We start from the raw sequence: 21,541 nt of genomic DNA, 5'->3' as shown, positions 1-21,541 counted from the left end.
CCAGTATACCAATATTTTTATTTAGCTATCTCCATTTGGCTCATGCGACCCAATTCTAGAAAACGTTTGACCTCAAGGTCTTAGTTTGTAAGCATTTTTTTTTTCAATTATTATTAAATTGATAACATCACTCAATTTGAATTGATATTGATGTATTTTTATGTCAATTTATTCTACCACTTGACCTTACGTAACATAATGATGTCGAGGAGTCAGCTTTCCTGGCGTTCAATTAATAATCATATTTTATGTTAATAATAACAGGTTTCGTCAAAGTACAGATGCGTTTCAGAAAAAAAAAGTGTTTTTTGCTTCCAAGCAACGGTGTTGTCGTCAACTTTGCCCATCCATTGATAAGCTCAAAGTTTCACGTTAATGCAGCCAGACCAAAAAAAAAACAAGGGGAACCGCTGCACCTTTTTATCATACGCGACAGTTCAAGGACATCGGCGTTTGTAACTGTACGTTCGCTAAGCTCCCGTTGACAGGCCACAGGTCCACTTGCGTGCTCACTCACGGATTCGGCAACATCATGTTGCCGTTATAGTTATGCAAAGTACACACAAGCAGGAGGCATCCGGTCAACCGCCATCCGCGGACAGGCAATTATATCATGGAAATTGCTGATGACCTCGTAACGTCTTGCCGTCGTGCCGGCCGGTGACAAATGTTTCCTTAAGTAGGTACCTGCGTGGCTCATCGATGGACATCCGCGCGGGACGGCCGGGAGAGGTCGCTTATCAAATAAATAGTTTGGCATAATTTTGTCACATGCTTGCGTTAATCGAGTTCCGCCACGTCGTCGCCGGGTCGGGCGTGGCACAGTCGTTATCCTGGACGTGGCGGCAAAAGATGCTGGATGTTCGCACCGTTCCGCGAGCTTTTCCGCGTATTACCACTACAGAGGCAGCAGCAGATGATGGTGATGATGCAGTTGCATACATTATTACACTTGTGAGACGATCTGTGTGTAGTATCTGTGACTACAGATATACCTACGGACACGTGCACAGAAATGTATAAATTACACCGCGCGCAAGACAATGACATCCTTCATGTTCGTAAATGTTAATGGCGTTGCTCTACCAGACAAACGCGACAGCTTCGGTCAAGTGGAACCATTTATCGAAAATATTTTAATTATATCAAACAGGTGATACGGCCGTAAACGCCGGACGAACGGACAATTTTCGGCGTTTGTTGTGTGGCACGCAGGTCGCGGACCGACCCGACCAATTTTGGTCCTGCGTCGCTTGATGTGTTTACAAGTTATTTCGCTTTATTAAGGAAAATGATTAGGGTAACTGATAACGTCCTAAAACAAGCTGTTTTACACCCATTATCATTGTGCAAAATAATCGAATTCAACACAGAATGTGCGCGGTGGACGATGTGGCGGGAATTGCCGCGAAGGGACCAAAGGTCTTTCCGCGACGGTCGTGACCCTTTTGCCGTAATGACGAACACAACGGTGGCAGTTATAGAAAATTTAATAAACGATGGCAGAGTGTTTTACATTTAAAATTAGCCGCGCTGAGCCATTATAATAAATTACGCGCTGGATTCCTTTTTGGCGCGGAAAGTAGCGAATATGCAACAATTTTCGAAAATTGTTCAAATTGCTTGCCTGATGCTGACGTTAGCGTTGTGCCCTCTTTTCTTCACGACTGGCAAACATTTTTTTGTGTGTTTTTTTTTGTGACTTGAAGCTTTCTCAGGATTTTTGAGGCCTATTATCCGGGGAAAAAAATCATGACGGTGTTTGCAGAATAGTTATAATTTATGAAACAATGTGAATCCGGAACATATTTTCATCCATGCACCAAAACTTCTACCATTGCATTGGATGTAATGACGCTCTTACACTCAATGTGATCTCGGTCCCACAAGATTTGCAGTCAATCTAGTTTTAATTCTTGAAAAGGTGTGCATTTCAAGAATGCAATGATGAAGAGATGGTGTCTCATAATTAATTTACAGTTGGGATGCAACACAATGGCGCATAACCTTGAGATTACATCACTTTGCACTGCCCCTGATCGCAAAAATGTCCCATATGCACTTTCATCGCTTTAGAGTTATTGATGCAGTTTGGTTCAAAATCGTGTGCTCTTTCAGAAAAGCCTAAAGCATCCAGTACTTTGTTCCAGAAATCAGGAGGAAATCCTGTTTTTTCGTTAAAAATTGGCACGTGGGACAAACTTCAAATGGAGTTTTCTCAGCATGCTGTTTTTTTTTTGCATATGAGACATTTATGCGAACATGGGCAGTGCAACAATCATAGATTAGGGTTTATTGATTGATTATGGCAGTATTTCCAGATCATCTAATTTATGGAATTGAAGGTTTCGCTTTTCAAAATGTACAATACAAAATAAAGCTAGACTAGGTTATACCAACGTCTGTTGGCTTTCAAACGAGAATAGTACCATTTAAAATTGTTTTTTTTTTTCTGACGAATGTTTTAGCAAATACCACAATGAACATTGAATAGTTTCAGTGCATTTTGTAAACTCATCATGTATAATATATACACAGAAAAAAAGTTGAATTTTGGAATGTTGAAAATTTGGTAGGTTGAATATTACCTCTTTTTTTGAGTAATATTACATAAAAAATGTGTAAAAATGTGAACCTGATGAATATTCATCAAAAACTGATGAAAATTCATCATTTTCTGGGGTAAAATTTATCATATATTTTGCCACATAATCTGTCACCATTTCCTGATGAATATTACCATAATTTTTTTTTCTGTGTACCTCCCTTGAATAGAAGAATTGAACTAAGTATTATTATTATTGATCCATAAACCACAAACTATTTGTGTGACCATCTCCTTGACCAAAATTGAAAAAGAAATAATGAGATGTTTGCAATTGAAGTGATAACATGCATGTTAAAAAGACATACAAATTGCGTTATTAGCATAAATTAATTCCAAGCAAAAACTTGTGGCAACTGAATCCAAGAAAAAAGATAACCAAAACCGTTTGAATACATACACAAACACACCAACAGTCACACATACACTTTGCGCATACGATGCACCCATCGTACCCACACGATATACTTGAGGCTTCTGGCCCCCTCGAGAACACGTGTACCTCTGTTCGAGATGTGTCCAGATAATGAAAACGGAAACCTTTTAGAAGAGGCATTCGTTAAACGCGATGAAAAATGTCTAACCAGTGTAAATGAAGAACATGCAGAACGAGATCGATCCATTGAAGGGCTGCTTTCCCTCCACTCCTTAAATCGCTGTAGCCTACCCGATGTGGTTTATTATAGAAAAGTCGAAGTACAGCAAATTTTTAACTCCTTCGTTAACATAAGATGTAGTCTTCATTGTAGTTTAGCTGCGTATAAATTTATTGAAAAACGAGGGTGGGATGAACCGTTGTAACAACATCACTGAGTTTTGCAAAAAAAATCGTTTTACTGAACTGAAAAAACGCTGACGCAGGGTCTCGGCGCACGTGGTTATCCATGTCAACATGTTTTTTTCTAGATCAAGTACGGTAATTGCAGTTGTAAAAATATTGTTAAACTACACGTGGTATTGAAGTTTGTAATCACTCCACACATTTTTTTTTTGTGTAGTCTTCATTGAGGTGACTTGTAGGGGGAAAGTTTTTTTACAGTTTCAATGGGATTTAAACATTAATATTTTCAATTTTTAAGTTTTTAGAAAATATTCATGATGTAGATTTAAGTTTTCCTTGGACTTTTTAAAACCTTAAATATGCGCTCGATTGAACGAAAGCAAAAAATATTTCCATGCAATGTTGTATGGAAAAGCCACTTTTTCATATAGGGGAACTATACCCTTTCTCAGCCTATTTCTATTATCGGCCTTTCAGCACTTTGATCATGAATTACAGCTTATATAAAGTGTTTTTGACAGTTCCAAAGTAATAAATAGCTCAAATAAAAGTGAGCAAGCAACTCTCCATTGTTGAAACATCTGAAAATGTTGATTTAATAGCAGAAACGGCAAAAGTGATGAGAATTGGTCAAACGGCTTAGTGTGATTAAAATGGGTATACTTCCCCTATGACCATTTTAAGTATTGGTCATCTTTTTTTCGATTTATAGCATACTTCTTGCCATGAATTTGGTAATTCTAACATTGAAGTTTTGAGCTTTCTAGAGATAACAAGAACGGTTGAGTGTATTTTTTCTTTGGAACAAAATATAGAACATTGGTGAGGTTATCGAAACACGATGTCAACAAATGTTTCCTGTATTGATTCAATTGTTAGGATCAAGGCTCATTAGCAGTAAACAAATGGAAAAAAAGCTTTGAACCTCATTGGTCTTCTTCCCAAGTAGCAAATAAAATTTCTATTATTATTTATAATTTTTTTATTAACGTTTTTTAAAACTATCATTCAAGTCTTTCTCAAAGCAAATGTTGATGGCTAGCGGATAAGTTTTTAAGTTTGAATTTTTTGGTAGTAAATTGCAGAGCAGAATTGTGCCAACAGTGCATTTTTTTCGTAGAATGCCAATCATGTCTGCTACAGCAAAAACAAAAAAGATCGCTTCGCACCCTTTAATGAAGGTAATTTCGAGCGAGTGCTGATAAAAAAATGTCTGTCTTCTGGTTGTTATCCATCTTGTCCTACCACTGTTTTGCCCGGGTGTCTGGAATGTCGTAGTACAGTGGTTTTCCGCGTCTGTCTTCGTGTGGTCTAGGCTCACTCACCACACCGACCGACCGGCCGGACCACGGACCGGACCCCGAACCGAAGGTACATTCATTTTTTCCTCCCCAAACCACCCCAAATGGATCGCGGTGAGTACATATTTACAGCTGGGGCAGCCAATGGAAACTGAAACAACATCCACCAACCACCCCACCCGGAGCAACAACAACATTATTTTCCCCCTCCCACCTTTGGGGTCTAAAAGTTGCGTGGACGTTAAGGGGTGGGTGTTGGGGAGGAGGGGATAATTTTCCGCGGGCATCACCATTTTTTGTTTCGTTCAATGCAAGCGCAAATTTAATTGTTTATTCCACCGCGAATTTCGCGTTGGGATGTGCATTAGAGGCTGCTGATGGACTGAGTCCAGTGCGTGTGTTTGTTTTTGTGTTCTTCTCTTAGGGTGCGTGGAGATAATGCGTTTTTTCCTCCCAGCTTTTCCGCGGCCCGGGCGAGGCGATGCGAAAATTTACATAGTCTAATGTGGAACATGGTTACAAAAATGATGTAAATTCATTTGAATAATTCGCAGCGAAACCATGTTTTTTGAAGAATTTACATACTTTTCCACCCTCCACCAATTGCATCAGGTGCTGAATCGCGAAGGGAGAGCCTTGGAACGCGAGCCGTTTGTTCTGCTACCGGACACTGGGCCATCATCAAGCGGGGCCTCTGTTCAGCGTCCGAGAAATTCGCGGATTCGCGGTTCGCGGAGATGTGCAGCAGCAAACAAAAAAGGGCGGCAGCTCATGCAAGACACCTTCACTGCACTTGTATCCTTTTGCACACCGATGAGTTGGAAAACAGCAGCGTGCCCCCCACACGGCAGGCTGGCGGATTTATAGCGGGAAGTTGAGAAGTTAATGACGCCTAATAAGCACACTGGCCCCGCCAAACCGGACGTGAACTACACAGGAATCACTGGGAGGAAAGAAAACATGGTCTGTGGTCCCATTCCGTTTGATAACGTGCTGAAATGAGTACCCAGAGGTATCTACTTTGGCGATTAATCCCAAGGAGCTGCGTTTACGCATGGTGGTTCACGGCACTTTGTGCATGATAATAAATCTCGAAGGAAATGATCGGGAACATTAACGGGTTTTTTGCTGATTCTATAATTGAGGGCAATATCATGCTGACCAATTTGAATCTAAACTCAAATTTATTTATTTAGTCAGCTAGATCGCGCATTAACTACGGCAAACTGTGTCCAGAACAATTGTGGGAACACATTGTCCCATCCACGAGGGTCTCTGTGCACCAGAACTTCTTAGCAAGGTGGTTTCCAACAATTAATTGATACACCCAAAATTCAGAGTCCATAGAATCGTTCCCTCCAAAATTTATTGAGGACTCAATGCCAAAATCGAAAGAATAATGCTACCAACTCACACCATCAAAACAAATGTGTTCATTCGTTAATTCAAACAATAAATCTCCAACAGGTGTCATACATCGACTTCTGACCACTCCTTGAACACCAAGCTGTGATGGCCGAGGCAGTCAAGTCACCGGGCTAGTATGTCAAAGGTCTCTGGTTCGATTCCCGTAGTCAACACTATTTGTTTTTTTTGTTTTGGTGAAGCGAGTCAGACGTGCGTCCCTCACACACCAAAAAAAGTGCTAAAAAGTGCAAAAAATGCCTCACGGCAAGAAAAAGAGGCGGTTCTCACCAGCAGGATCGGCAGATTTGAAGAAGCTAAAGAATGCCGAAGCGCTACCTGCAAAGCCAGGCAGTTTGAGTAAGGACGCTCAAAATTCGTCTGGAAATCAGTTCGCTACCCTCCCTGTGGACGTGAGCGAGAAGGAAGAATTTGAACGACGGGAAAAGTTGCCACCCATTTTTGTGAAAACATCGTCATCGGATTCGGTGCTGGTTTATCAAATCTGGTGCTTTACGAGCTTCCATTCACTTGTGTGCTGATGGACTCAAAATTCTGCTACCTGCCAGAAAGGTTTACAACTACGTTCGGGATTTCCTGAACAACATAAAAAATTGACTACTACAGCCATGACGATCCAGGTAAACGACCCATGGAATAGGTCCACCGTGGCCTGTATGACATGGGTGTGAGTGTGCTGAAGGAAGAGCTAAAAACTCTTAAGTTGAACGTGATCAAAGTCTTCAAGATGACGAGACACAACAAGGACATCAAGTATCGAGATCAACTGTACCTGGTTCATTTCGCCGTCTGGGCTGAAAGCAGTTCGGGCAATTTTCAACATCATCGTGACTTGGGAACGTTATCGTAAAGTACACCGTGACGTGGCACAGTGTTCGAACTGTTTGCAGTTTGGACATGGTGGAAGGAACTGTTTCATCAAGAGTCTTTGTGCAACCTGCGGATATGAGCACAAAACTCAAGCTTGCAACACAATCAACGAGAACATCGAAGCCAAATGCTTCAATTGCGGCGGCGACCATTCGACCAAGAATCGAAGCTGCCCAAAACGAGCTGAGTTTGTAAAAATTCGGCAGCAAGCGACGACTAGGCACCAACCAAATCGTCGCAAAACACCACCAACTTTCACGGACGTGGATTTTCCTGCTTTGGCGTCACCTGGAGCGGGATCTGTTCGAGTGGTTCCAAATCTGCAGCCATTGCCGTTGAATCAGCGGCAAAAAGTTGCAGAGAATACAACACCTCCTGGCTTCAGTCAGCAACCGAGAGAAAACCAACCAGCATCAAGGGGTGAAGTGAAGGCAGTAACTAGTGACCTGTTTTCACCACAAGAACTTCTGAACATTTTTATCGAGATCACGACAACACTGCGTGGTTACAAAACTCTTGCGGGATAAGTAAGAACGCTTGGAGGATTTATCTTAAAATACAGTTCGTACACAGAAAAAAAACAAATCTCGAAACCGTGAAGTCAGTTCACGATTATGAGAACCACGAAGGAATACACGTTTATGGTGCAAATGCACCATACTCATGAATAAATTCCTTCGTGGATCTCAAATTCGTGAAATTAATTCACGATTACGGGAATTGATTTTTTTCTGTGTAGTTTACTCGTTCTAATGATTTTGAATATTTCAATAAATTTACTTTTTTTAGTTTTAAGTTAGGAAGGTTTTTGTTTTTTACCCAAATGTATTCGATTCAATGCAAAAATGTAAAACAATTTGAAGTAAATAAATGAATGTGAACAGTTAATGATAAAATGAAAAATATAACAAAGATGAAGAGCATTTAACTATACCACTTAGAATTACATTGTTAAATGTAATTAGTATAAGAAAGTTGAATTAAGACATATTTAATTTCAAATTTCAAAACGTGAGTGGAAGATCCCCATGTTACTTCCTCTCCTGTTGTTGAGTTGTTGTTGGACATTTGTGCTCATACTCGACCCAATTCAATGAATCATCTTGCCGTTTCAGCCATCAAGGTTCAATGAATACGAGATGTCATTTGACGGCATAAGCTACTAAATGGAATGGACTGTTTCAATGAACGAATGAACACAATTTCGTGGTGGTTCACTAGGGAGCGATTTATTCTACCCCTAAAACTGGGCAGCACTCAACCGAGAGAATAATAGTCTCCAGCCGAGAGAATAGCGATACCGTTTACGGACACAGAGATGGCCGAGAGAACTATGCCCTCGAGTTCATTAAAAACTAAAAGTTCATCCATCTAAACGTGTTTGACTTTGATTCAATCATTTATAATCAAAACTCTACTTTGCTCCTGTTTGTTCAATAAACGACGTTTAGTAGTAGCGTGGTAAAATTTTGCCAAATTTTGTGTCGCGCTGTTCTCAGCTCCCCTGAATCCGATTTTGATTCTTCTGAATGCAGATGAAAGCTAGTGTGCTGAACCTGGGCGAGTTGCCGCTCAAATTTCGAAATATCCATTTGTTTGGCCAGACTTTTTAACAAAATACACAGTTTTCAAATAAAAATATGGTAAATTTTTTTCATTTTCATATCTTTTATTTATCTCAAAAATTGCATTTTTCGATCTCTACAACCTCCCAAATTTTTATCCAGATTCATAATATGGTTCTGGAGTTAGAGCCGTTTGATTGACCTACTATAAGAAAAAAAAACCCTAAAAAAGGTAAAAGCCCACCTGGTGACCTTCGCCAACATTTTTCGTTTCTGATTTTATCCAAAATTTCTTCCTACATTCATAGTTCAGACCATGAGTGTGCATCTGAAACAAATTTGACATCGATCGGCAATCCCGATCAATTTTTAGAAAGATTTACTTTTTTCCTTTCTTACTAAAGAAAGGTATAGGTTTTACTTTAAGGCTGGACGTCATTTTCATCTTCGTAAATAAGACGATACAGCATGAATATTAATCGGAAAAATCTCCAAAAAATCACACTACATTGATTTTCGACGCTTCGTCGCCAAGTCGACAAGTAGTCAAGTTGAGCTTCGAGTACTGGCACGAGAATACTGGCGCATATATGTTTTGGCTCGACTTATACTCGTTTGTAGTAGCTTGTCATCCGATGTTTCCTTCAACATGTAAGATATCGTAGCTTTTCGGTTTCTTTTGCCCTGTCCGTTTTTGCATAACTGTCCAATGTTTATGCAAAAACTTTTGTGACATAGGACATTCATCCGGCTACAAACAATTTGTTTCCCGTGTGCTCCTAAAATCGCCTTTAAGTAGGCTTCATTTTGTCGTGATTTCGTAAGTTTATTTAACAGAGTTCATTAGATTCCAATAGGGGCTTTCTAAGCTTTATATTGTTTTCAAAATTTTCAATGCTCGCGACGCCAATGGCTATCTACTTAAGGTATTGTTAATTTAATCTAATCGGTATTTATCGGTGAAATCTGACGCAAATTTTAGAAGAAAGATAATGAAATTTTAGGTGGATAGGTCGACTAGGAGGCTAAAAGACTTGATCACACACACATACTTCCTCAAATGGCCCTTCGCTGACTTAGTTTCCGTCCTTTATATCTTCTTCTATGACTCCTAGTCGACCTGTCCACCTAAAATTTCATTATCTTTCTTCTAAAATTTGCGTCAGATTTCACCGATAAATACCGATTAGATTAAATTAACATCAGTTCTCGGTGACCAAAACAATATGGGACTTAAGGTATTGCGATTGAGTGTGTAGTGGTGCGGTTGTAAAAATAGCTATCTCTGACTCTCTCACTTTCGTAGATGCTGAATGGCAAGCTTCCCTGCACTGTGCGGCACACGCGGTTAACTTGTTCCTTGGTATTGCTTTGCGCCTGCTTTGTTCGGTTTTTGGGCTCGTTCCAAAATTAGAAAACCAAAACCGCGGTGTGCGTCGTCACTGGCGCATGGGAAGCTTGCCATGCTTGCGTTTGTCATAAACGCTTGTTTGATAAAGAATTTGTACGATTAAAAATATTCTTTTGGTGAAAATTGCGTTTTCAATTTCTTTTGGAAAACACATCATTAATAATACCTTGCTTTCATCATAAGATTTTTTGTATCATCATCATCATTTTGTGCTGACGTTATAAATAAACAAAGTCGATGTTATGAATTGAAAGAAGTTATATTCGGGTTTTTTATTTGTATTTTTCAACCGATTATATCTCCGCAAATTTTAGTCAGATTAAAATAACATTTTTGTGACATTTTCTGACCTTTCACTAAAATATTTTAACAATTTTTAAATCCTTTTCGAATCTCAAGCTAAATGATTTTTTGATAACTTTTTAAAGAGTATGGTTTGGTAGTAAAATGGCACTAAGAACGGACGGAGAGGATAAATCCCGAAATTAATTTAATTTGAAAATTCAACTGAACTATTTCGTATGGCCTGTCCGTAAATTCTATGGAGACTTGTATGCAAGAAATATAGATACTTAATTACTTCAACAAAGTTTATTCCAAATCTACAAATTGAAAGGATAGTCTGTTTGCGAATACGTACACAGCAAAAAATCCGATGGTAAAATCGCATGCAAAAGCATGCACATCACCTTCGTCAAAATAAACACTTAATATTACACACTGCATGTACAATTTTTGCAAACACAATAAAAAGTTGCAACCGACTGGATTCAAATCCAGCACCAACAGTAAGGACTGGCGCCTTAGCACACTCGGCCATCAGACCGATGAAAATCTGTAAGGATAAACGCATATATGAGCTTGACATTTCGGTCAAGTAGGTTTTCCATACTGATGGGCTACATATTTCAGGGTGTAATATTACACAGAATTTCTTAAAATAATGCAAAGTTTATTTTACACCCAGGCCTTTTACACGCAGCTTGATTCCTCCTTTTTAGCTGTGTAGATGTATTAGAATAAGTTAATCGCCAATTCGTTAGTTTGATATACACACAAACTTTGCCACAATTTACCAGCGTGTGAACTCTTATCAAGAAAGCGGTTCAACACATTGACCTTGCCGTGGGTCATCGATATCAAAATTTATTGGTAATCAGAATAATGAATACATTTATGAAACACGTCAATTTGGTTCTCTGCCAGTAAACATAAAAAAACAATGTCGTCTATAGAGATATACCTATATTTTCCCGACGCCACCACCACACTTCACTTCAGCTGAAGTAAAAGCATTTTCGTCTTCCTGAATGAAAGCGCGCGGCGGCGGCGATGCAATTTCCAAGGTGGTGGTATCGAAATGGCCAAAGTGCATCAATTTGATTGTAACGTTACACCCCAAAACAAACTGCCGAGCAAGGCCAGGAGAGGTAAGACGCAACCAGTCAGGCCTGAGCCACCGACGTTGATGACGATGAGCCGGGGCCGGGATGTGCTGAAACTCACTTATTTTGAGCTGATGTGCGGTGCGGTATCACGACCACACTATTATTAACATTGTTATTAAATATATTAAGTCGAAGTTTGTTATTAAATAGACCGCCGATCGATATTAACGGTTGCGGTAGCGGTTGTTCGAGAATTTTAAACATCTTATGGAGTAGTGCTGGGCAGCATAGTCGGTTACCTTCAAAAGGAGTCGTTCCAATATATTCACGCTGGTGTCGGAACGTTTAAGCGATTGCCTCAACTTCATGATGTGCCTCGTGAAAGTATTAGGTAGTTTACTCAAATTTTATGTAATGAAGCAGTAAAGAGGCTAAATTTGTTCGGGAAAATGGAATTTAATTTTCTACATGATTCGATTTAGTCATAATAATCGTGTAAAAATTAATTTCTTGGATGCACGTTGTTCGCAGCACCTTGGGAGGAATCGTTTCTTCTTAAAATTCCAACGGATCAACGGGGGCGACGGAAGAGAATGTTTCCTTTTTGAATGTTCTCTAGAAGCTAAACTAATATCTCATCCAGACATGTTTCAGTATGCAAATGTACGCGTCAGTTTCAATAGTCTTAGCTCAACCTCAAGTCATGCTTCATTGCATAGAGGCGTGCTACGGACGACGCCGGCAGCAGAGAACAATTCGTCCTCACCCGAAACATAAAGCAAAGGCAAGGCCAGGAACATAGCGCACCTCATTCTTACCAGACCTCCTCACTCCAGTCCTACTATACTGCTCCAAGACTTGCTTGCTCCGACGTTGCTGCTACTGCCAACAAGTCGTATTTCATTCTCGAGACTTGTTTCATTTGGAAAGACAATTAAATCCGCTATTAAATCTCAAATTAGTGACAATTTCTAATCACATTTTCTTGAAAATAAATTTTGCATACGCATACACAAATGGGGGAAATGGCTTTCCGTTTGGTGGTTCGGTGTCCTTGCCACACCGCTTCCGCCGTTTGCTGCAACAGGGCCATCCATCTTCGGGGTTGGACATCTTCGAAATGGGAACCGTTTACCGTGTTACAGTCTGGGACGAAATATATAGCAGCAAAAAACCAAAGCTCTGGGTAGTCTATTTTGAACTCGACATGTTATATTTAATACGCAATTTTTATCATTCAAACAATGAACGTACACGTTCTTTGGGATCATGGAAAATTCTTCGCGTACTTTAGGCACACATACTGTGGGGTGCTCTACAGGCTCTAAGCCATTACAAGGTACTCAAGCTGGCAAAACAATAGTGATAATTCATAATTTACTTTTTTGTAGCGCTAATCTGTTGATAACTAAGTTCCATGTTTTTAGTGATTACCATTTTTAATATGCCGTTTCGTCACAAATATACGTCCAATTTTTACATAATTATTATTTTACTTTTCTTTATAGGATTTTTCACTTTTTCAATAATATTATTATTGCAAATAGCTTTGCCTCTGGAGTGTTGGTCGGGGACGCATTATATGTGTTGGTTAGATCTGCAGATCGCTGACATGTTTACACGCGGGCAAAAATGAGCTATGAGCTTGCTGCAAAAACTGTTATAAAATGTAACATTTTCTGCAGCAAATCCGCTGTTGCAGATTTTGATATATATTTTTCCTTTGGGTGTTCTAATCCATCCTCTCGGAAGCATCCTGGAGAATGTTGGGACGATTACTTCCACAATACTTCTTTTCTAAACGGCCAGATCAAATTCGTTATGTCAATCGCAAAGATGATTCGTTGAATTGAATTGAGTTTGAGCATGAATGTTCAAAGAACAACACAGTTCTGTATCAACGTTCCTGTTGTTTGAGTTATGAATCTTTGGGAGCCACCATGCTAAGAAGTTTCGGTGCTCCGGGACCCTCGAGGATGAGACATTCAAATTCCGCGATTGCCCTGGGCACTATTTGCCACAATTTGCTCTAGATTTTCTGCAAACTTATTATGAGCATGAGCATGGTTGACTTCCAATGAGCTGCTACTCCCCTATTGACAGATCAGCTGAAGTTAAACAATGAATCAAAAATGATCAGTGGGAGCCAACCATCCGCTCACTGTTTAACTTCTGAAGATCCTGACTTTATTAGTCAATACCGGCGTCCTCCCAAGAGCCTGCAGTTCAACTGTGAGAAATGTTAGTCCATTAGTTGAGGTTGCAGACTCATCAAGCACACAGCTTTTTGCTATATACCTGTTAACACCGCATGAGGCCGTTGAATCTCCTTCAAGCGTCACGGGATTAATACTTTTTTGAGCGCACCGTGCAACGTTCTTGCTGAATCAAAATAATTTTGTAACGTGACAAACGCGACAAACCCGACGAACTCAACCATCAACGTGCCTTCCGATTCTTCTCCGCAAACTAGTCTCAGCTTAGGATACACGGAAAAAAATCAATTCTCGAAATCGTGAATTAAACGTTTATAGTGCAAATGCACCATACTCATGAATAAATTCCTTCGTGGTTCTCACATTCGTGAACTTAATTCACGATTACGAGAATTGATTTTTTTCTGTGTAGTAGCGTCACACACGCTGCTTAAACAGCGAAATAAATCAAATCAAATGTAATGAAATATGTCTTAATATGGGTATAGTATTTATACTCTTTTTCCAGTAACCTGACAATAATTCAAACTGGTCCACTAATGTTGATCTCGACTGTTTTGAAGAACACATTGATTGTAAATTCACCACACATGACGTTCTTCCACCCCTCCGTCCTGGAAGAAACCCTTCCGTTTCCACTCGAGCACATCCAAACCCACACACACACACCCACAGTACACGCCGGCAGCAGGAAGGAAAACGTTAGCATTATATCAATTCAACCTTTCATGTTCCCGCTGGGTGGCTGGCTGGCTACTACTCTACTCAGTATCGAACCACAAACGTTATCACAAAACTATGGTAGATCTACTGCACACAAACACAAACGAGCCTGAGTTTGTAGCATGGTTGGGTACAAAAGGACCTTCCATATAGCTAACGTCCTGGTCCGGGTGGCTTCTTGTATTTCATCATCAGTTTCTTCAGAAATTCAAATGTGCCCGACGATATATGCGTGTATCTTCCTTGGCCAGCAGCAAGGATGATGGTTACATTATTACATCAAACCCAGTTTGAGCGATGAATCGGAATGGGCAGGAGATTGTTGGTTCTTCTTCGACCTACTAAATGGGTGCAATTTGCACTCCGATCACTTTCTTTCCCTACTAATTGCAATCTACAGGAGAAAGTCCTTCCACCCTCACCGTTGCTACTGGAGGCAGACAGGGTTGGACGGGCAAGCCCGTCCGAGGTTGAGTGCAAGAGTGTGGTACAACAATGACATTTTCTTCCGCTTTTGGAGATGTGCAACAAAGCTTCAACTGCAAGCAAGCAGAAGTAGCAAAACGGCAGCCTTGGAAGATATATGAGCTGAAAAAGGCTTTCTCTGGTGTGCGATGCCTTCAAGATGGATTTCGATGTGAGGCATCGTAAATTACGAAACTGTCATGTACCGAAGATTCTCGACGTCACGACACTGCACTGCACTGGGTGGTGGTGGGATTTGAACCGACAGACACGGAGGCCCCGACATGATCTGGTAAATGCATTAAATTCATTGCATATTGCATTCGATTGGTCTATTGGTCAGGCTAGAAACGCTTCAAACTAATCTTCAAATTAGTCCGTTCTGCGAATGTCGAATTCTGTTGCTTTTGTTCTACAAATAAGTTGATTTCTATATATCGTTTTGTTGTTTTCAGAAGTTACTCATTTGTATGTGTTATGCTACATTACTGAAATCAGAATTTAAATTCTTAAATCATATTGATTTGTGTTACGTACACAGCAAAAAATTGTGTAAATTTGAAAGGTTGAATATTACCTCTTTTATGATGTAATTTTACCTCAATTTAGGCTGAAAAAGTGACATTACAACAGAATAGTGGTAAAATTACACATTTTCATAGGTAAAATTACACAATTTTTCTGACATAAAAGATTTACCCCTTCCCAGATGTAATTTTACCATGATTTTTTTATTCTGTGTAACTGTAATGAAATTGCCGTAACCTAAGCATGTTCAGTGTTTTGCAGACTATAAATATAATGATTGCAAGCAATCTGTCGAGTTCTCACATTACTTTAAGTTGAACAGCAATTGTTCAAGAACTGGCGTCCCGTTTCAGCTTTATGAAATTGTAAGTGAACTATAACACCAATCCCACTATTGTGTGACATCTTCGACGCAGATGGAATGCAACCCAAATGGCTTCAAAAAATAAACACGTCATTTAACATTCTAATGTCTCCTGTCAACGCGAGCGGTAGCGACTTTCACATCGACTGGTTTTCCAACAAAAAGTTCGACGACTCCACGCGACAGCCTGTCAACTGTCCGTCCTTGCATCTTTGCATCACGTACGCGAGCAACACTGAGCATAGGAAATTAGCCTTGACAGTGCTAAATGAGTGCGTTAATTGCAGCAGCAGCGTGATCATGCTGAATCTCAACCCGCAAGAATGATGGCTTCATTTTGCCTTGTTTGTCCTCGGATGGACGGATGGATGAGAGTGTCGCCGAAAAAAGAAGGCAGCAAAACTGTTTAAAATATATTACATTTTTTTCCAAACTCTCCACCACCACTAAGGCTAGAGTGGAGCAATGAAAAAAAGCCAGTTTAATTAAAAATACATGAAATAAATATTTTTTGCTGCACATACCTAAACGACCCTATCAGAGGTGAACAGCAAAAGGGGGTGACTTTGAGTCTATCGGTCGAAGTTGAATCGTAGCAAAAAAAGTACTGAATCCACCTACAAGGTCGGTTTTACAGATCATTCAAATTCTTGTTCAAGACAAATGGGTTATCGATCATTGACGAACATTGCAGACTCGATATTATCAAGTATAACAGTAAATTGACTAACTCAAGTAGCCTACACAGCAAAAAATCCGATGGTAAAATCGCATGCAAAAGCATGCACATCACCTTCGTCGAAATAAACACTTAATATTACACACTGCATGTACAATTTTTGCAAACACAATAAAAAAGTTGCATCCGAAGTGAATTCAAACCCAGCACTAACAGTAAGGACTGGCGCCTTAGCCCACTCGGCCATTAGTCCGATGAAAAGCTGTAAGGATAAACACATATATGAGCTTGACATTTCGGTCAAGTAGGTTTCCCATACTGATTGGCAACATATTTCAGGGGGTAAAATCACATAAAATTGCATAAAATAATGCAATATTTAATTTACACCTAGGCCTTTTACACGCAGCTGGATTACTTCTTTTTTAGCTGTGTAGGAATTGATAGGTGGGATTTACCATCACAGCAAAAAAGTTTTCCAGCTGCCTGTAAAATATGTGTAAAATATTTGTAGCACTATTATGTGAAATTATATGTAATATTACATCCAGAAATATGTATCCAATCAGTATGGGAAATCTATCTATTCAAATCTCTAATGGTCTGATAGCCGAACGGGTTAAGGCCCCAGTTCTCGCTGTGAGAGCTGGGCTTGAATCCCGTTGGTTGCAACTGTTTGTTTGCGTGTAGAAAAATTATGCATGCAATTAAGTGACTTATCTCACAACGGAAATATGCATGCTTTTGCATGCCAATTTACCATCGTTTTTTTTTTTTGCTGTAAACAACGCTACTCAAAGGGTGTGTTTTAAAATAAGTTTCACTTGTAGTTAAAATATGCTTATAAACGGGTAAGTTATGAGAAACTCTTTGAGTAGATATTGAAAATATTACGACAATATGTTTCAACTTTTCAAAGATCTAGTCATTTTTTTTGGAAGGAAACTTAAATGTCAATATTTTGAGTAGTTCTTCAGGGTGGGGATTTTCGGAAAGCAAAATCTCGGCTCTGCCTGTGCCTAATTTTGCCATCATTTTATTTGTCAATAATAATGCAATATATATTTTTCAAATTAGTACATGTTTCTTTCCTCTAACTATTCCCGATCTATTAGCTATTTCGAAGGTTATTTTGTAACTGCTTAACTCTATTCCCAACTTTGAATTAATCAGCTGTTGAAAGGTAGTCCACATCTCAGCTTAGTATAGTAACTTCACACATATAATGCTTAAACAACGAAATAAATGGAATGAAATTAAAATGAAATTAGTACAAGTAAATGTCTTTAAATGATAATATAATGTTTTTAAATAATAAAAATGGGAATAATGTACGAATGAATTTAACCTCCAGAGTTTATGCTTTTTTCCTTTTTTAAGGGAAAGGAATAAAAGTTTTTTTTTCAAACATTTTTGGTACGATTGCCAAGCCTTTCCTCAAAAAGCAAGACTAAACAAGAGAATATTGTTATGCATCAAAAAGTGCAGTGTGCTCTATCGGCGGTACCACGGTGCACCGAGTGAGTGTTGTTGACCACCAGCCTTGTCGCCCTTTGATGAAACTCCAATGCATCGGTGCAGTTTCTGTGTGCGTGTGTGTATGTGTTACTTTGTGTCCATTCAAGGGCATTCTCGTTCACGTTTGGAAGAGGTGGATGGAAGTAGAGATATGGGCACTGTTACTTTACAAGACATTAAAAACTGTATCAAAAGTGTAATAAATTAATCTTTGATGTATAAATTATATTGTTCATTACGTCGGAAGTGGCAAAAGTCGAGGGCGTTTGAGTTAAGGTGCCTCGATGGTTTATTAAATTATTCATTTTTTGCGTGAATATTTCACATTAAACACATAATGTATGCAGTTTTGAAGCGATGCGACCTAAACCATTCATTCTACCGCCAAGTTTAGCGAATGTGTCACGTTATGTCGTAAATTTTGAAATAAAACGTCTAAAATGCCCAATTATCTAGGAGAAAATATACCTGAACAAAAGCAATTTGTGGCTGTTTCTATCGATTTTTTCACAAATCATAAAGCGTGTAATAAACCTAACGAGATAAATCCAAATACACGAATAAATTAGTATAATCAATTAATAAATCACAAACCACCACGCAAGGTCCACTCTGTGACGCCTGGACGCCTGGATTTGCGCCCCAAACGATGTCTCTCCACTGGGCCACGTATTCAATCTTATTAATAATCAAATATTTATGAATTGACACTTTTTTCTTCGCCTCTTATTTCTCGTGGCACTCCCCCCCCTCCCGCGCGCTGTTTCTACGGGGTTGCGCTCACACAGGTTGGGCACGTTCCTTCCGCGGGGGGTTGCCAAATCGGTCTCCCTCGCTCTCACTCCCAGTCCTGGCTGGAGGCAGACGCGATCGTCGTGAATCAAATTCCAAAACCTGGGGAATAAACCAATCATAAATCATACGCAATTTAAGATCGCTCGCTCTCTTCTGATCCAGTCGGGTGGGTGATGGGGTAGAAGAAGAAGAAGAGACATCGCACCAGGACCAAAAGTGTGCTACGGTCAGAGTGTGTACGGAAACGACACATGACTTGGGCGCGCTCAGCAGGTTAGCGTTTGTTTCAACATCTCTGTTGGCCGTAACTGAAGCTGACAGAGAACGCGCGCGATCTGTGAGGGTAAGGATAGGGTGGTCAGTTCGGTTCCACCGTTGGTCTTTACAAACTTTCCTTTCCTTCTTCCCAATTCGTACCAATATCAAAATGACCACTAACGACGCCGGCCTGGTCAAAACGTAGTCCTCGAGGACCACATGATGGTACAAGTTCCCTGTAATAAAAAGATTCGCTTGGGCTTGATTAATACGCCCTAAGCAAGCGTTATGACCATTGCCATATAAGAGTTAAGAAATTAGATTCTACAGACAATCAATCAGATGCTGCTAAGACAATTTCGGTTTGACTATCTCTCAAAGTCATGCCATGGTAACCCTACAATGCACTATACAACTGAACCTAGTGTTGATGCTGACAAACTTGGCGACGCGGAGTGAAATACCAGAATTTTATGGATCCTCCTAAATGTTAGAGGAACAAAAATCCATCACAATAAAAGCAATAAAAGGAGACGCTAGCACTGAACACAAGTCGCGTTAAAAGAAAAGAGCGCTGGAAGAAATTTGAATATTTTATTATCAAAACTCGTGTAAATAAAACATAAAGATCGTTGTTTGAAACCAGGCTTGTGCACCCAAATAGCCGTCATATAACCCGAAAACCCAAACTACCCAAGCGCAAAAAATGGAAATCACTTCCCCTCCGTCACCTGGCCGAACTCGTGGACCTCGTTTGTAAGCACACGAGCTTTTACACCTTGCGCCAATCCATCGGGACATAAATATACAGCGCTCAGCCTCGTCACACGGTGATGAAGTTATTTCTAGTCAAATTAAATGGTTTATTAGTCAGTTAAACATGGTTCGATATAATAATTTACAATGCATAAATTTCAATTTTATATGACGAGTCGAGCGTTTGGACTCGTGCTTTATTGGACTTTGTTCTGGGGCCTGTGTGTGGCACACTCTCCCGGGGCAGTTCTGATTCATAAATTCCACACCACAACCTCCCTCCCCTCCGTGTCCATCCAGGCAACCAGCCAGCAATCGTAAAAATATGAATTCAAATTAATTTCGCCGTATTCCTGGCGGAGGTCGTAGTCGGAGTCGTCATCGGTGGTATGGCCGAGGCCTACGGAACCAAACACCTGGACCTGGACACGGACACCTTCTTCTTTCATTTATTTTTCTTCTTCTTGGGGACAGCACATATTACAATGGGCACGAACATGGTCACACCAATAGGCACCTCCATAAACACGTAATCAGGTGATTTGTCTAAAGATTTTATTTTGTTCGTGTCCCAGCGCGCAGAATATGGAAAAAAGGAGGGAAAATATTTCCGAGCAGCACTTTTCACCTCATTCCCGGCGTCATTTGTCATGATGTTATGTTCTTGCTTATTTGCGTTGAAATGTTCTAATTGTTTTTTTTTCTTTCATTTTTTACAGGATATGAGCACGGTAAGTAAATACTTTAACTCATTTGCATGACGGTTCTGGATCATACTAAATATGTAAATACAGCAATTCCATTTGAAAAGAGCCTAAACCAAAAAAAAAGTTCTCCGATCGGGCTCAAAATTTTTCTGGGGGTTCCTTGGCCAAAATAATTAGACCCGTATTATTTTGTTTGGCCATTAGGGTGGCCTACATCGTGCTAGGGTGGTTCAAAAAATGGCAATTTTCGTCATTTTTCGCAAAAACCACTTTTTTCTAAAAATCATATCTCCGCGCCATTTCATCCGATTTTAGCTGTCTTAGACGCAAAAGAAAGGTGATGAGTTTGGCTATTTGGGAAAAATAGTAAAAAGTTCCAAAAATCTAGCTTAACTATTGAAAAAGTCGTATGAAAACTTAAAATGGCGTTTTGACCGTGTCTGGACCAAAGAGCCTATGTCTGAAAATATTTTTATCGGATTCCTCGGAAAATTTCACATAACATATCAAAAAATTGGCGATGTCGAACCGTACGTTTTGGAGATACGATTTTTTGAAAATAAAAACTGCGTTTTTCGACGCGCCACGCGCAAAAACGGGAAAATGACGAAATCGGCAAAAAATCAACTTTTTTCACTAAAACTGCGATAACTTTAACCCTTACAGTCCGAACGTCTGATGCGAGATACCGAAAAAACCTTAAAAATGCTGTATCTTTGGCCTCTTTTGACCAAATAAGTTCGTTCACCCCTCAAAAGAACCGGACAAATCTCTATTTTCAGAATCTACAAAGAAATCCGGAATCGGTCACTTGGCCACGGAGATATTCCGGAACCTAGTGGGGTAGGTTTTTGTCCGGGTATGCAACCCAATCTACAAATCATGATTATTATCATAAATTCTTCAAAAAAAACCATCCCAATTTGCTCCAAGACCTGTTCTGGACATATAAGGCATATTCCTTTGATCCCGGACCATCGGATATGAATTGGCCACCCTTCCGGACTCGACTACACAGGAACGGATGTCGAATTCTACATCAAGTCTAATATGGCTTCCGACATAACAAACGGCACTAAATTTGGCTCAGGAAATCAAATTAGACATCCTCAGTACGTTCTGGTGCCATTTGGCCACCCTGCCACCAACCCGGAATATCCGTAACATGGTTCCGATGGACCAATTT

At 39.8% G+C, this 21,541-nt stretch overlaps 1 protein-coding gene across 1 annotated transcript in view; it reads left to right on the top strand.

Moving 5' to 3' along the window:
- Positions 1-20,418, top strand: part of LOC120426921 (uncharacterized) — a 114,406-nt gene extending 93,988 nt beyond the window's left edge. Inside the window, exon 5 of the mRNA XM_052710752.1 lies at positions 20,368-20,418. Coding sequence (XP_052566712.1) covers positions 20,368-20,409 — 42 coding nt within the window. The 3' untranslated portion in view covers positions 20,410-20,418. The remainder of the gene's footprint in view (positions 1-20,367) is intronic.
- Positions 20,419-21,541: the final 1,123 nt, after the last annotated feature.

This window comes from Culex pipiens, chromosome 3 (genome assembly GCF_016801865.2).
Source record: "Culex pipiens pallens isolate TS chromosome 3, TS_CPP_V2, whole genome shotgun sequence".
NCBI classification, from domain to species: Eukaryota; Metazoa; Arthropoda; class Insecta; order Diptera; family Culicidae; genus Culex; species Culex pipiens.
The sequence above is the reverse complement of the archived record's forward strand: the minus strand, read 5'-3'. Positions and strand labels throughout refer to the sequence as shown.